At 37.8% G+C, this 16,068-nt stretch overlaps 1 protein-coding gene across 1 annotated transcript in view; it reads left to right on the top strand.

Moving 5' to 3' along the window:
* Positions 1-15,544, top strand: part of LOC113406226 (FERM and PDZ domain-containing protein 4-like) — a 424,444-nt gene extending 408,900 nt beyond the window's left edge. The window contains exons 12-17 of the mRNA XM_026649600.1: positions 3,752-3,841; positions 4,446-4,628; positions 9,284-9,422; positions 10,066-11,127; positions 11,445-12,707; positions 14,088-15,544. Of these exons, the coding sequence (XP_026505385.1) occupies positions 3,752-3,841; positions 4,446-4,628; positions 9,284-9,422; positions 10,066-11,127; positions 11,445-12,707; positions 14,088-15,424 (4,074 nt within the window). The 3' untranslated portion in view covers positions 15,425-15,544. The remainder of the gene's footprint in view (positions 1-3,751; positions 3,842-4,445; positions 4,629-9,283; positions 9,423-10,065; positions 11,128-11,444; positions 12,708-14,087) is intronic.
* Positions 15,545-16,068: the final 524 nt, after the last annotated feature.

Consider the following 16,068-nt stretch of genomic DNA (forward strand, 5'->3'; position numbering starts at 1 on the left):
CATTTTCATGGTACTACAGGATGATTTGCTCTGGCGCCGCAGGGTAAAGTGACCACAGTTGGCAAGATGTCACTTGATAAATTATCTCCCTTATTGTAATTGAATCTTCCGTATTGTTATAATATGCCTAGTCTTGGTATTAAGCCTTTGCTTCAACCGGGAAAACTGTGAGGGAAAATGTCTATGGACATTTGCCTGTGGAAAACATCTATACCATATACACCTCTACCTCGATATAACGCTGTCCACGGGAGCCAAAAAATCTTACCGCGTTATAGGTGAAACCGAACTTGCTTTGATCCACCGGAGCGCGCAGCCCCACCCCCCCGGAGCACTGCTTTACTGCGTTGTATCCAAATTCGTGTTATATCAGGTCATGTTACATCGGGGTAGAGGTGTATATGCAGCTTTTAGATACTGAGACACTCTGTGAATGGCTGAATACCAACGGCTTGATCCAAAACCTATTGAACTCAACAGAAAGACACCCATTAACTTCAATGGGCTTCAGCTCAGGACCCAAGAGACAACCATAAATCTGTGTTTATTTTAGTACTGCTAAATGTTAGAGGTTAACTAAAAGCTAATTGCCAAATTTTTAACTGAACAAACCAATGTGTACCCTTTACATAGCTGCAGCAAAAGCTGAAATGGTGTCCGCTGTATATATTTTATCCTAGTGGTTCAGGTATGTTTGAATCCATCCCTGCTGCTGGATTCCCAGCTGGCAATAGTGGCCCACAATAGCTTACACTATCTTCAGTTAGGACAGAGATTACAATGCTGCCTCCCTGATGCACACCTTGACAAAATTATCTATGCTTTTGATTACCTTCAGGTTGGGCTGCTATCATGTGCTCTGCTGAGGGCTTCTCTTGTAATGCATAGTGCAGCCACCTGCATGTTTAGCAGGACAGGCCAATGTGAAAACAACCCTGGTGGTCTGTAGTGGCTACCAGTCCACTCTGGGAGTAAATCCAGGAAGTGGTTATCTTCTATAAATTTGGTTCCCTTCAATGATTAGGACCCTTCCTATCTCAGAGGTTTTGTCTCCTTTTCACAGTCATTATGTTCCACTTGACTACTTTAGCTATCTGTCCCCAGGACTGAATGCCTAGTGAGGGATAGGAGAAGACATTTTCAGTAGAAGGCTGAGCACTAAAGCCTAAATCTGGAGACTTTTAAGATGCAGTGCATGATAAATGTATTTATTCAAATTTTCCTAATATAGGCATGAGTTACACCAGTGGACAGGGTGGAGTGGTAAAATCATAGAAATGCAGGGCTGGAAGGGACCTCGAGTAGTCATCAAGTCCAGCCCCCTGTGCTGAGGCAGGACCCTGTAAACCTACACCATCCTTGCCGTGTTTGTTCAACCTGTTTTTAAAAATCTCCAATAGTCAGATTTTTTAAACCTTTTTTTCATTTTTGTTTGCTGCAATCTGTCTACATCTTTCCTAAAGTGTGACACCCAGAAATGGACACAGTACTCCACCTGAAGCCTCACTAGTACTGAGTAGAGCAGGACAATTACCTCCCATGTCTTAGACACCACACTCCTGTGAATTCACCTTGGAGTATTAGCCTTTTTCGCAGCTACCTCACATTGATTCGTATTCAATTTGTGATCCACTACAACCCCCAGATCCTTTTCAGCAGTACTACTGTCCAGCCAATTATTTCCCATTTTGTAGTTGTGTATTTGATTGTTCCTTCCCAAGTGAAGTACTTTGCACTTACCTTTACTGAATTTCATATTGTTGAATTCAGACCAATTCTCCAATTTGTGAAGGTTGTTTTGAGTTCTAATCCTGCCCTCAAAAGTGCTTGCAACCCTCCTACCTTGGTGTTATCATCAGTTTTTATAAGCATACTCTCCAATCCATTATGCAAATCATTCATGAAAATATTGAATAGTACCGGACCCAGGACTCCTGCAGGACCCCACTAGATATGTCCCCCCAGTTTGACAGAACCATTGATAATTACTTGCAGAATATAGTCTTTCAACAAGTTGTCCACCTTACACCAATTTAATGTAGCCCACACTTCCTTAGTTTGCTTATAAGAATATCATGTGGGACTATGTCAAAGCCTTATAAAATCATGATATATCATAACTACTGTTTCCTCATATCCACTAGGCCAGTAACCCTGTCAAGGAAGGAAATTAGGTTAGTTAGGTTTGTTTTGACAAATCCCTGCTGGCTATTCCTTATAACCCTATTATCCTCCAGATGCTTGCAAATTGATTGTTTAATAATTTGTTCCAGTACCTTTCCAGGTACCGAAGTTAGGCTGGCTGGGCTATAATTCCCTTATTCCTCTTTGTTCCCCTTTTTAAAGATAGGTGCTATGTTTGCCCTTCTCCAGTCTTCTGGGACCTCACCCATCCCCCAGGAGTTCTCAAAGATACTTGCTGACGGTTCCAAGATTGCTTCACACAGTTCCTTAAGTACCCTGGGATGCATTTCATCAGGCCCTGCTGTCTTGAATACATCTAACTTATCTAAATATTCTTTAACCTATTCTTTCACTATTTTGGCTTGCATTCCTTCCTCCTTGTTGTTAATATTGTGTGGTCACCATTAATCTTTTGTGAAGACTGAAGCAAAATCGGCATTAAACACATCAGTTTTCTTGATGTCATCAGTTATTAGCTCTCCTTCCCCACTAAGTAGAGAGCCTACACTTTCCTTCGTCTTTCTCATGCTCCTAATGAATTTAAAGAACCTTGTCTTATGGCCTTTTAGATCTCTTCCTAGATATTTTGTGCCTTAGTCTTTCTGATTTTGTTCTGACATGCTTATGCTATTCTTTTGTACTCCTCCTTAGCAATTTGTCCATGTGCCCACTTTTTGGAACTAAGGGGGGCTTGATTTGTATGCAAAATATATTTTTTTAAACTGTGGATTTTGAGGTTTTTGCCTGAGCAAGGGCTGCAGATTTTGGGCTACATTATTTGTATGAACTGAAGAGCTTTTTTTTCAGTCTAAAAATTGTACTTTAGTTCTTAATTTTTAAATTGTTTGTTTTCCCAAAAAATTAAACAGCAAGCAAACACCACACTCCTGCCCCCCAAAACCTTCATTTAAACCTATTTGTAAATTATTCCTATTTTTCATGGAAATAAATTATGGCATGTTTGTATGTCTCTCTTTCTATTTTTCAGGTTCATCCTCTGTTACGGGTAGTAGAAAAGTGACTAAATTATTGTTTGTTTAAAAAAAACTTCTTAGAAGTAAGTTAGAAATAAAATCCTATATATCACAAGTATCTAGCAAAATGTGCCATGTATAGCTGTTCTTAGCAATTTTTTAAACATCTCGTTCTTTTTAAATTCACATTGGTAAACCAAATTTTAAAGAACTGCTACTGATGGTGATTATGAATAGAAACTCCAGTCTACCCTTGAAATCCCTCAATGAACAGATGTTTAATCTGAGTAGTCTAACATTTTCCTTTTACTGGAAAAGTTCCAGTGTACTTGCAGTGCCCTGATGCAACCCATGCATGAGTCTTGAGTACATCTGATCAAAATAAATAAGATTTTAATTCTAAGATCTGAAATCCTGTTCCTTCATCAGGAAGTCAAATATGTAATGATTTATCGTCAGTCTGATGAGGTCTTGTCACAGTCCAGTCTCCTTAGGCTGTGTAATCATGTTTTAATTCTTCCATTTCCATATGTGTTGATTTCCCCCATTGCATCTTACTCCTGTAATAACATCAGAAGTTTCCTTCTCCTCAGCTGTCTGCTCTGCAAGCCAAGGTGCATTATCTCAAGTTCCTCAGCGATCTGCGATTATACGGGGGGCGTGTGTTCAAGGCAACATTAGTGGTAACTTTTTCCTTTATTTTCTTGATAATTTTCTCCAATTAATTTGTATCTGCCTGACTCTCACATTTGCTTTAAGGAAGTTCAAGTCCAAATCAAACATTCTAAAATAACATATACACTATATTGGATCAAACCACACAAACACTTTTATTTCATTCTTCTTGAAAATGTCTTCCATTGTATTCTGATTTGCAGCTTGGAGGTAGCATTCATTTGGTGGATGATACCATGGGTATAATTATAAAATACTAAAGTTGCTGAATAAAAAATTATTCTTTTAAGACATATACTCTACATCCACCCATGAAAACCACAATGCAGTCAGTTTCTAACAAAAATAAATTGTGACAAGATAACTTTTATTTTATGCATTTTACTATAAATCTAGTACAATCATGTACCTGTTGTTGGTTTTGTTTGGTTTTGCCTCTTACCAAAGAACTTACTAACTCATGGCAAAGAAATACTGTGCAAATGAAAATCTCATAAAAATGAAACAGGGTAGAAGTGGTGTTTTTGTTTCATCTTATTTTATTTTTGTTATGTAAAACCTGTCAGGTTTCTTACTCTTTTTAATTTTTATTTTCTTCTTTTTATGTGACAGCAAGGAGAAAAGCGTTCAGAAGTGACTTTGTTAGTAGGGCCCCGCTATGGTATCAGCCACGTGATCAACACCAAAACGAACTTGGTGGCCCTGCTAGCAGACTTTAGCCACGTTAACAGGATCGAGATGTTTACAGAAGATGAGAGCACTGTTAGAGTTGAGCTCCATGTCTTAGATGTAAAAGTAAGTTGACTGTTGATTTGTATCAATTTAGTATCTTAAAATAGCACGATTTTCATTTTCCCTCTGTATTGGAATAGTTGATAAAGTTGTGCATGATTTTGTTATAAATGTTTCACGCTACCAATATTATGAACGTGTATTGTAGAATTGTTTTAGCCAAATGGCATACAGCTGATTACTTAGGAACATAGGAATTTCCATATCACATCAGCCCAATGAGCTATCTAGTCCAGTATTCTGTTCCAGATGCTTCAGAGGAAGGTAAGAGAAACCCCACAGTGGACAGCTCTGGAACAACCTGCCTAGAAGGGAAATTTCTTCCCAATCCCGTAACTCTTCTGAATTCTTTTTATTCTATCTAATGTAATTGTGGGGGCTCTCGTTCTTCATATAAATGTCTGATCCTCTTTTGAATCTTACTGAACTCTTTGCCTCAGTGGAAATGAGTGGAATTTTGCATATTACATCCTCTCAGTGCAGTTTATAGGATCTTGAAGCTGTATGGTGGAAGCTTTCATAGACTTTCTATAGAATTGTATAGGGGATAAATAGAGCTTAAAGTGGGAAATATCACAGTATGCAAAAGTTCAATACTTTTAAGCTAAGGATGCTACCAATTTTCCTCTTTCTTACAAAGGTATATGGCAAAAATACACATGGAATATTTACCAAGCTCTTCTTTCAAACACTTAACTTTTATTGACAAGTAGTATTTCAATATATTTAAGTTGATAATATTGCTGCAACTTGATCTGGATGCACCAGAAAACATTAGTGGCTGGTGAGCACCTTCTATTCTTTAGCTCCCTGGACAATAATAATATCAGAAGATCCCAGAGTGCTTTATAGCTATTAATGTCACAGAGCACCCCTTAGGGGTAATTATGTGGATGGGGAAACTGAGACAGAGATTAAATGACTCATTTTGTTCACACAGAAGTTTTGTGGCAAAGCCAGGAATCTCCTAGTCCTATGATGTAATCAGAAGATCATCCTTCCTCTGTGTTTAAGACCAGGTAGTTTGAAGGAGCCAGGAGATGGGAATCTAAGAACGCTAAAATACTTTATAATACTAATTAGGGCTGTTGATTAATCACAGTTAACTCATGCGATTAACTCAAAAAAATTAATTGCGATTAAAAAAATTAATCACGATTAATCGCAGTTTTAATCGCACTGTTAAACAATAGAATACCAATTGCAATTTATTCAATATTTTGGATGTTTTTCTACATTTTCATATATAGTGTATTCTGTGTTGTAATTGAAATATTACTTTTTATTACAAATATTTGGACTTAAAAATGATAAACAAAATAAATAGTATTTTTCAATTCACCTCATACAAGTATTGTAGTGCAATTTTTTTGTTGTGAAAGTGTAACTTACAAATGTAGATTTTTTTTGTTATATAATTGCACTCAAAAACAAAACAATGTAAAACTTGAGAGCCTACAAGTTCACTCAGTCCTCCTACTTGTTCAGCCAATTGGTAAGACAGACAAGTTTGTTTACATTTACAGGAGATAATGCTGCCCTCTTCTTATTTACAATGCTACCAGAATGTGAGAACTGGCATTTGCATGGCACTTTTGAAGCTAGCTTTGCAAGGTATTTACGTGCCAGATATGCTTAACATTTGTATGCCCCTTCATGCTTTGGCCACTATTCCAGAGGACATGCTTCCATGCTGATGATGGTCGTTAAAAAAAATGTGTTAATTAAATTTGTGACTGAACTCCTTGGGGGAGAATTGTATGTCCCTTGCTCTGTTTCACCCACATTCTGCCATATATTTAATGTTATAGCAGTCTCGGATGATGACCCAGCACATGTTGTTCATCTTAAGAACACTTTCACTGCAGATTTGACAAAACGCAAAGAAGGTACCAATGTGAGATTTCTAAAGATAGCTACAGCTCTCGACCCAAGGTTTAAGAATCTGAAGTGCCTTCCAAAATCTGAGAGGGATGAGGTGTGGAGCATGCTTGAGAAGTCTTAAAAGAGCAACACTCTGATGCGGAAACTACAGAACCCAAACCACCAAAAAAGAAAATCAACCTTCTGCTGATGGCATCTGACTCAGATAATGAAAATGAACATGCGTCGGTCCTCACTGCTTTGGATTGTTATTGAGCAGAACCTGTCGTCAGCATGGATGCATGTCCCCTCGAATGGTGGCTGAAGCATGAAGGGACATATGAATCTTTAGCACATCGTTAGCCGGCTACAACAGTGCCATGAGAATGCCTGTTCTCACTTTCAGGTGACATTGTAAACAAGAAGAGGGCAGCATTATCTCCTGCAAATGTAAACAACTTGTCTGTCTGAGCGATTGGCTGAACAAGAAATAGGACTGAGTGGATTTGCAGGCTCTAAAATTTTACATTGTTTTATTTTTGAATGCAGGTTTTTTGTACATAATTCTACATTTGTAAGTTCAATTTCCATGATAAAGAGATTGCACTCCAGTACTTGTATTAGATGAATTGAAAAATATTGTTTCTTTTGTTTTTTTACAGTGCAAATACTTGTAATCAAAAATAAATATAAAGTGAGTATTCTACACTTTGTATTCTGTGTTTTAATTGAAATCAATATATTTGAAAATCTAGAAAACATCCAAAATATTTAAATAAATGGTATTCTATTATTAACAGTGCAATTAATTGCACGATTAATCGCGATTAATTTTTTTTATCACTTGATAGCCCTAATACTAATAGCTAAGCAACACAGACCATAAAGCAGAGAAGTAATCTGTAGTGACCTGGCAGTTCAGTGAGGGAAGAGAAATATAAATGGTGAGTATCAAGAATGACAAGGAAAATGAGTCGCGCAAGATTTATATGGACTAATTAGCAAAAGGGTCAAAATACCTATTCTGCTTCCTGTCAAAAGGCGAAACCTACCAAAAGTAGTGTTATGATGGCACATGAATAAGGATATGGAAGTTTTGCATATGATTATCAATAACTGAAAAATAACGTGAAATAGAAGTTTCACCACAGTGGGTAGGCCTAGGAAGTGGTTGATGTTGGCCGGAAACTAGGCATGACCATAGCAACTGTGAAATACTTTAAGTACAAAATAAAGCTGCTCAAACCCTTGACAGAAATCCAGAATGAGGGCAGCACTAACAGCATTTGCCTTCCACTTATGATGAATTCCTCCATGGGATGCAAGAGGAGGGAGTGGGCCTACCTGAGTAAGGAAGGGGTAATTTACATCTGCCTGTAGCAGCACTAGTGAATGTGGCCTAAGTGTCCATTCCCCAATCAGTAAAAGGGAATGATAATATCTCTCAGGGTTATTGTGAAGCTTAATTAGTTAATGCTTGTAAAGCACTTTAAGATCTTTGGTTGAAAAGTTCTATAAAAGCGTAAACAGCTTGAGTCTTTCTTTTACCATTAATTTTCCTTTTCAGTATTCTCTCTACCATGTTATTTCCCAAAAGTCATCCATAAAAGTTTAGTTGCTTCTAGGTTACGAAAAGGGTGAACAGCAGGTCACAGTAATACTCTTGGCATTTAAAATCTCTCTGGAAATCATCTACTTTTATTGATCATCTCATAAAATTCAGCATCAAGAACGCATTTCAAACACCTCTCTATATACATGCACACCTGCTCCGTCTTAACACTAACATAACAAGAATTGATTCACTCATCTTTGGGTAATAATTTGTATTAATTTTATGCCCGAGGTTGACTGCTTTGTGGCAAGCATGTGTCCTTATACCAAGGCTCCTGTATTTCTGAACAAAATCTCAAATTGCCCAGAAGCAAAATGATAAATAATCATAATAATAATTGCCTGGATTTTTCCATCGCGTCTGAAACTGCACATGTGAAGTACTATGTGAATAAGGGTGTCATGGAATTATGTCAACACCATGTGTATTGGCTTAAGATTCTACGCTATGGATTTTAAAAAAAAACATATACCCTATTTTGTGCTTTGTCTTAGACAGCTACGATCAGAGAACCTTGTTTTGATCAAGAGGGCAAGTACCCAGCCTCCTTCAGGACCAATTGTCTATTAGTTTGCAGGAGGGTCCAATAAAATCTTCCCATAAATGTGGATACTGCTATAGTGTGGCATTCCAGGACTTTCAGCGAGCTGTAGCAATGATCACATGGGTCATTACAGTGCAGCAAGGTGCTGGGCTGTAGATCCACACCCTGGCTTGCCAGGCAGTTACTTGCCATGTAGACAAACCACAGGGTACACCAGTGAGAAAGGTGAAAGATTTAGTTCTAAAATTTTATGAACAACATTAACTTTGTAATAAGTTCTAGATGTTAAGCATCTTAGAACTCATTTGAAAATTGAAGCTTTTATTATTAATAATTATATAGAAAGCAATACAAATATTAGTTAAGCATCAAGTGAATTTAAAATGTCCAGTTAGACATTTTCCTTGCTTCAGCTCTCATCTCTCAGAACATTTTGTACCCTAAATATTGTTTTCAATCAGACCTTTCAGAGCTGAGGAAAACTAATTTATTTTTTGATTTTCCAATGTAGCATTTGTGAAATAATTCCTATAATTTACATTTTATAAATATACTAATTTTAATAAGCCATGTTTCAGCAAGTAAATGTATTAAGAATGAATAGCCGTAACGAAGACTTGGTTGTTTCCTTCATAGCCTATTACTTTGCTAATGGAATCATCAGATGCAATGAACCTTGCCTGTTTAACAGCTGGATACTATAGACTACTGGTTGATTCAAGGCGCTCAATATTTAACATGGCCAACAAGAAAAATGCAGGAAACCGAGAAACAGGTATTTATTGCATAATGCATTAACAGAAGTCACATGTACAAAACAAGGCCTTGATCCTGTGATTGGTCCCATGTGGACAAAATTCCATTGATGTCAGTAGTGGTGTGTGCAGGTACAGGGGTATGCCCATTCAGATCTGATTGCTAGTTTGGGGCCTAGAGTTGTAATATATAAATTCGGCTTTATAGTATTTTAAGGTTCAGCCATTGTTCGTATTAATGGTAACATAAAATGTTTAATGTATTCCTCCTCGTGCCACAGTGAAACAAATAAATGATCATTTGTTTGCAGACAGGTTATAACATTTTATATAACAAGAGTCTTCATGCAGAAATGTGAGGTGCTGGGTTTTTTTTAGATTATCATATCAACCAGTCCTGGGTTATCATTTCACCTAGTTTTAGTTTAGTTCTCTGCCCTCACAGCATAAAAACATCCAGTTAATCTTAATTCTTAAACCAAGAGCTCCATGGCTTGAAGTAGAGGAGAGTTTGAAAATGGTTTGACTGTAAAAGGGACAAGTTTATGCAGCTGTTCTATATTTAAAACATTGCTTATTCAGAATTAACAAGTCAATATTATAAAATTTGATGAAACAGTTCATTTGTTAAATGACTGTTGCTTTTATTTTGCCAAACTGTAGGAAATGAAAATAGAGGGAAGTATAACCTCCATGCTTCTGAGTGGAACTGTGTACCAAAAACTACTACATTCATGGCTGAAGGGGCTCAAGAGGCCCAAAGAACATTTGTAGACCCAAAACAGAAGACTGCAGAAGTTTCCGAAAGCCCCATGTGTCAAAAAGACCACAGGCATCTGTACATAGAAAATACCTATAATTCAGGTGGACTCGATCAGGGGCTGACCAAACAAGATGACTCCACTGAGGCAGGAGAAAACAGAAGTTTAAACCAGCAGTCATTACTGTCACTCTCAGGACTGGAATCTACCAAGAAAGCACAGGACTCTCCAAGGGGAGCAAAAGTATCCTTTATATTTGGAGATCACAGCTTGGATGGTATCAGTCCCCAAACCCTTGGCTATGAAAGACTTCTGGATGAAAGTCCAGAAGTATTGGACAAACAGAGAGCTATTTATATTAGTAGTACCAATGATATTAAAGGTCTAGAATTGTCTCCAGATGTTGAAAGCATTCAGTTTGCTACAAATTCTGTTTATGCAAGCATAAACGATGGCAAAATATTTGGAGCTGCAGAAGGGATAGAAGAGCCCTTGTTGCATGACATTTGTTATGCGGAAAACACAGATGATGTTGAAGATGAAGATGAAGTTAGCTGTGAGGAGGACATTATGGTAGGAGAAATCAGTAGGCCTACCATTCTCAGTCTTTCTGGTTCAAGTGATGATATTATTGATTTGACATCACTCCCCCCTCCGGAAGGTGATGATAATGAAGATGACTTCTTATTACATTCTTTAAACATGGCCATTGCTGCTCCTCCACCTGGCTTCAGGGACAGTTCAGACGAGGAAGACTCTCAGCACCAAACAACACAGTATTTAGAAGACAAGGAGCAAGCTAGTAATCTAGGAAATGATGACATTCCAGTATCACTCATTGATGCTGTCCCTACTAATACTGAGGGGAAGTGTGACAAGGGGCTAGATGATGCTGTAGTCTCCACTCTTCAAGCACTAGAGGCTTTGGCGGCTTCAGAGGAACAGCAGACGAATGACAATTCAGGTTCTTTCACCATAGTTACATTTATTCATTGAACATCATTCCACTTCATCCATTTGCGCCATTTAGCCTTGGAAACATTCCATTCTGTATGTTTTTACCATCATGTACACACCTCACATTCCATATCACGTGGTGGAACTACCATAATGTTGCTAAGTTACCTTTCTTGGGGATTATGCAATAAAATTGGAGTATGCTTTAAAATGAACCATAAAAATCCCTTTATTTTTATATTTAACACACCCCATTTTCTTATCCGTTTATTCAAGTGCCTCAGATGCTTTCATTAATTGGCTCTTATGTTTTGTGGCATGCAGGTGTAGCAATCTTGCGAGCATATAGCCCTGAGTCATCTTCAGATTCTGGCAATGAAACAAACTCTTCTGAAATGACTGAAAGTTCTGAACTAACCGCAGCACAGAGACAGTCAGAAAACTCCACACGTATGTTTTTGACCACTAGTGAAGGTTACCAACCCCTTGTGGAAGAGCAAACAGAGTTCCCCGTTGCTAAGAATCAGGCTGGAGGACCACTTGCAAAATCCTCACAGTCCATAGCTGGTCGTCAAGCCGCTGAGCTACAGTCAAAAGTTGTGCCTTCGAAGCAGATTCTTCATTCAGACAATATGGAAATGGAACCAGAGACCATGGAAACAAAATCCGTCACTGACTATTTTAGCAAATTGCACATGGGGTCTTTGGTATACTCTTGCACTAGTAAAAGGAAAAATAAGATGACTGATGGTGAAGTGAAAGCAGCCTGTGATGGTAATGCTACTGTGAAAAAGCATCAGGGAACTAAAAAAGCAGAGACTGATGAAGACCTAAACGCTATATGTGGTACTCTTTCTTCAAGAGATGGTCAACGCATAAGCACTTTTAACGTGGAGAGAACTGCTTTTCGCCAAAGATGGTATGCTGCTGCCGATGATGAAGCAGCAGATAAACCAAGCTCAGAAACAGTGAATGGGAAGACATTTCCAAGAGTTTCTGGTCTTGGTAAAACAGATACTGGCTCTAAGAATGAAGTGAATCCTGAAGTTAATGAGGGTGATACTTCAGCACTTGGCCCAGGTGAAAACTTTTTGTCTGATATGACTAATGTGTCTTCAGCCAAAGACCTAAATGACTCAGAAGATGCAGATGAACATTCTTCAAAGCTACCGGAAACTGAGCAGAGTGTGAGTAGACTTTGTGAATATCACTTGACCAAGCGCATGTCATCTTTGCAAAGTGAAGGCCATTTTTCTCTGCAAAGCTCCCAGTGTTCTTCAGTGGATGCAGGATGCAGCACAGGCAGTAGCCCATGTGCTACCCCAGTCGAATCTCCTCTTTGTACCTCTGATGTTAAGCACATTATCTCGGATTCATCTGTGAAGGGCATTGGCTATATTCCAGCAGATGAAAGAGTTGCCATTCTTCCAAACCATGGAACAACATACAAGGAACTACATCAGCAGTCAGAAGCTGCGTGTCATAGAATGACAATGCCTGCCATTCATTCAGCAGTTAATGCCGAACCACTGTTTGGCACTTTGAGAGATGGATGTCATCGGATCCCCAAGATTAAAGAAACTACAGGTACAGCAATTTCAAAGCATGTGTTTTTAAAGACACATATTTAATAGGGTGTATATGTAAAAACCAAGTGTGAAGATTACATCATCTCTTATCTGAATGCATATTGTCAACCTAGAGTGGACAGTGAAATTAGGTCTAAACTGTTTCTATTCATTCTCGCTTTCTGGTTCTGCTGTGTGGCTTTTGCTAAAATAACCCCAATTAAAACGTTGACATGCAGGAAAACATTTCTATTAGCGTTAGCTTTTTAAAAATGTTTCCCAATCTCCCTGACAAGGCTGTCTATTGGAAAGAACATTGCTTGAATGCTACATCAGAATTTCTAAAATTTTGTTTCTTTTGATTTTCTGGATACTTCTGTAGAGCTAGATATATTTGAGCCATATGAGCTTTAACAATGTATGTAAATTTGGGGTAGCGGGGGAATCTGTGATTTAATTATCATATATTATATACTATTTGCCTGTTATGTGGCTAAAATAAGTGACTTTTGCTAAAATAGTTGCACAGAATAATCTCCAGATAGCAATATGAAAAGTGTGTTGTTATTGATAGGCCAGGAAAGGCTTAGAGCACTAACTGTAAAGAAGAGAAAGAAATGGGATTAACTATGCATCCTTTTAATTTAAAAGCCCATTGCATAAGTTTCCTGTAAGGATAGCTTAGGTGCAGTATCCTAATCACATAATTTAAGACCCAATTTTAAGAGATTTTATAAAATCTTGGTGGGGGGGGGGTTGTTTGTTTTTAATTTAATTGAAAACAATATTTGGTTGGGGTCTAAACATTTCCTCTTTACTGGTTGCAACTGAAACACAGCAGCATTGTGTAAGTTTATGAGAACCAAAAAATGAAACTGACGAGAAGCAAAAGTGAAACAGTTTCTTTTCACTGCCTAAAAAAGCGTATTGCGAAACAGAATAAAAATAAATGGAATTTTCAAAATTCTTTCCATTTTAGTAACATAAGGGATTTTTAACCTGTCAATATCCCTTTAAATACTAAATGGGAAACTTCCATTCCAGTTAGCAGAGGAGCGATGTTCATGAAAGTTCTATGGAACAATTTTCTGCTGCCTCACATTATAAGTCACAGTGTGGTAATAGAGGGAGTAGTCAGTTATTCATAAATGAGAATATGTTGATAGATTTTTTTTTTTAATTTCATGTTTAGAGAAACACAAAGACATATGACTATTTGCTGAAAGACACATTACTATTCATGCATGGTACTAACTGAAATGGGGGTCCTGGAAAAATACTGTTAGGACAGGTCATTTTTTTTAAAAAGTCCATAAAAGATACTTAGAAATTCATTCTATGAATATTATCAGTGTGATGCTTAATTATTCTCTCTGTTCTTCTACTACCCCTAGTGTAGCTTTCACAGAGCCTGGAAAGGGAAGACGAGGGGGCATGCCTTCAGCTTTTCCTAAACAGCCTCTAACTGACTCCATCATGCTATCATCCAACATTCACTCAGAATCAAAGGTGCCAAGTCAAAATCAAGACTCTTGTGACATTCCTAAAGTAAAGCAGGGATGTGGGGCAGCAGTTAGTTTATGGCCATATGACATGATGGGAGGAAGCCTCAGAATGCCACACAGCAGGAAAGTATTGAGACGCAGCAGCAGCGTCATTGCAGGGTCCACAGGCATTGAGATGCTTCTTGAGAAGAAAAAGGCTGCACTCAGTCTGAAATGTCTAGACATTGCTGCAAGAGATGATTCCAAGTCCGAAAAAAGGGTGGAACTCCCTCTGGGCAAAAAGTTATCCAAAAGCTATTCTCAAAGTTCTATGAATGATAGCACTGACGTCAAAGACAATAAAAGGTCTTCAGTCACCAGCTCCATGCAGAAGGACTCCAAACAGTACAGAATGTTGCCCTTACGAAAGTCAGATGCCAGCAACTGGAGATGCCGTGGCCCATTTAGCTATTGTTTCCTAAGCAGAGGAAATGACAATGAGGATGATGAAGATGATGGAGACAACAACCACCTCTCATGCCTCTATGAACCACAGATACCGTGTGCGTTACCAGAACCAGCCAGCCAGTCTTTTTCCATTGAAAATGAGAAGAAAGTTGTTGAGTCCCCTAAACAGATACTAAATAGTACACATGACAAGAGCAATGCTGAAGACCAAGGTGGCCAAACTGATATGAATCTCAGTGACATGGCCTTTGATGCACAAATCACAAGAATAAATGTGATGAAAGAGAAAACTTATGCAATGCCTGATGGATTTCTTGCAGCACAAGAAGATGCCAATGAGCTGCTCTCTCTGGTCCGAGCAAGTGTGGGGAAGAGGGAAGATTTACATCCGGAAACATATGACCTTAAACTTTCTCAGTTTAAACAACTGTTATCTATAGAATCGAGACAGTTGGGAAGTGCCTGCAGGAAAATGGCCATGGCTGATAAAAGCCCCGAGGAAATGCTTCTAGCTATGACTTCCAGCTTTCAAGTGCTCTGTTGCTTAACAGAAGCCTGCATGCGTTTAGTGAAAGTCATGAACTCTGAAACACAGCAGCAGGAAATTATAGCTAAAATAGATGAGGTCGTAATAAACTACATTTGTCTTCTGACAGCTGCAGAAGCAGTGTCAGACAAGACCTCCGATGATCCTAGCATTAAACTCTTGGCTCGACATTCGACTACCATGGCCGCTATTGTAAGCACACTAACACGTTCTCTTAAAATGCTTTTAAACAAATAAAATACAAACGTCACTTCATAATCTACCTTTGCGAAGCCATACATAAAACCTTTTGTTTACTGTATGTGAATGAACTAATGTAACAAACTCAGCTCCCTCTATCTGTATATTTTGTTATTTTATAAAAAATAAGTATGAGATAAAAAAAAAAAACAGTTCTGCTACCGAACATTGACAAAGTACTGGCCAGATCTATCCTTCTGTTTATATTTTAAATAAAATGACAAAAAACAAAAAAAAATCAAAGAATCCCACAAGAGCATATTGACATTTGGCTATTTTTCATATAGTCAAATCTACAGGTGTATGATGTGAGCTTTTAAAGCCTGTGATGTCAGAGGAATTGTTTCCTGTTCCCTCCGAATTTCCATTTGGAGAACATTACATCCACATTTAGAAATAAGAAATGGAATCATAATGTATATAACACAGTATTTAATGTTTTAAAATTATAATTTTTAAGCATTGGAAATAGCAAAAAGACATTTAAAATCCAAGAGACTATTATGACTTACTAGAGAATATATATATAATAAATAACTCTTTTGTTCATATTGCCTGGTTACCTGATGCTTCTTTTCTAGGAAATGTTTCCATATTGCAAATAGAGAAAATGATAGTATCTGATATATATGGTAGAATGC

This window comes from Terrapene carolina, unplaced genomic scaffold (assembly GCF_002925995.2).
Source record: "Terrapene carolina triunguis isolate 2854851 unplaced genomic scaffold, T_m_triunguis-2.0 Scaffold23, whole genome shotgun sequence".
In the NCBI taxonomy this organism is placed as follows: Eukaryota; Metazoa; Chordata; order Testudines; family Emydidae; genus Terrapene; species Terrapene triunguis.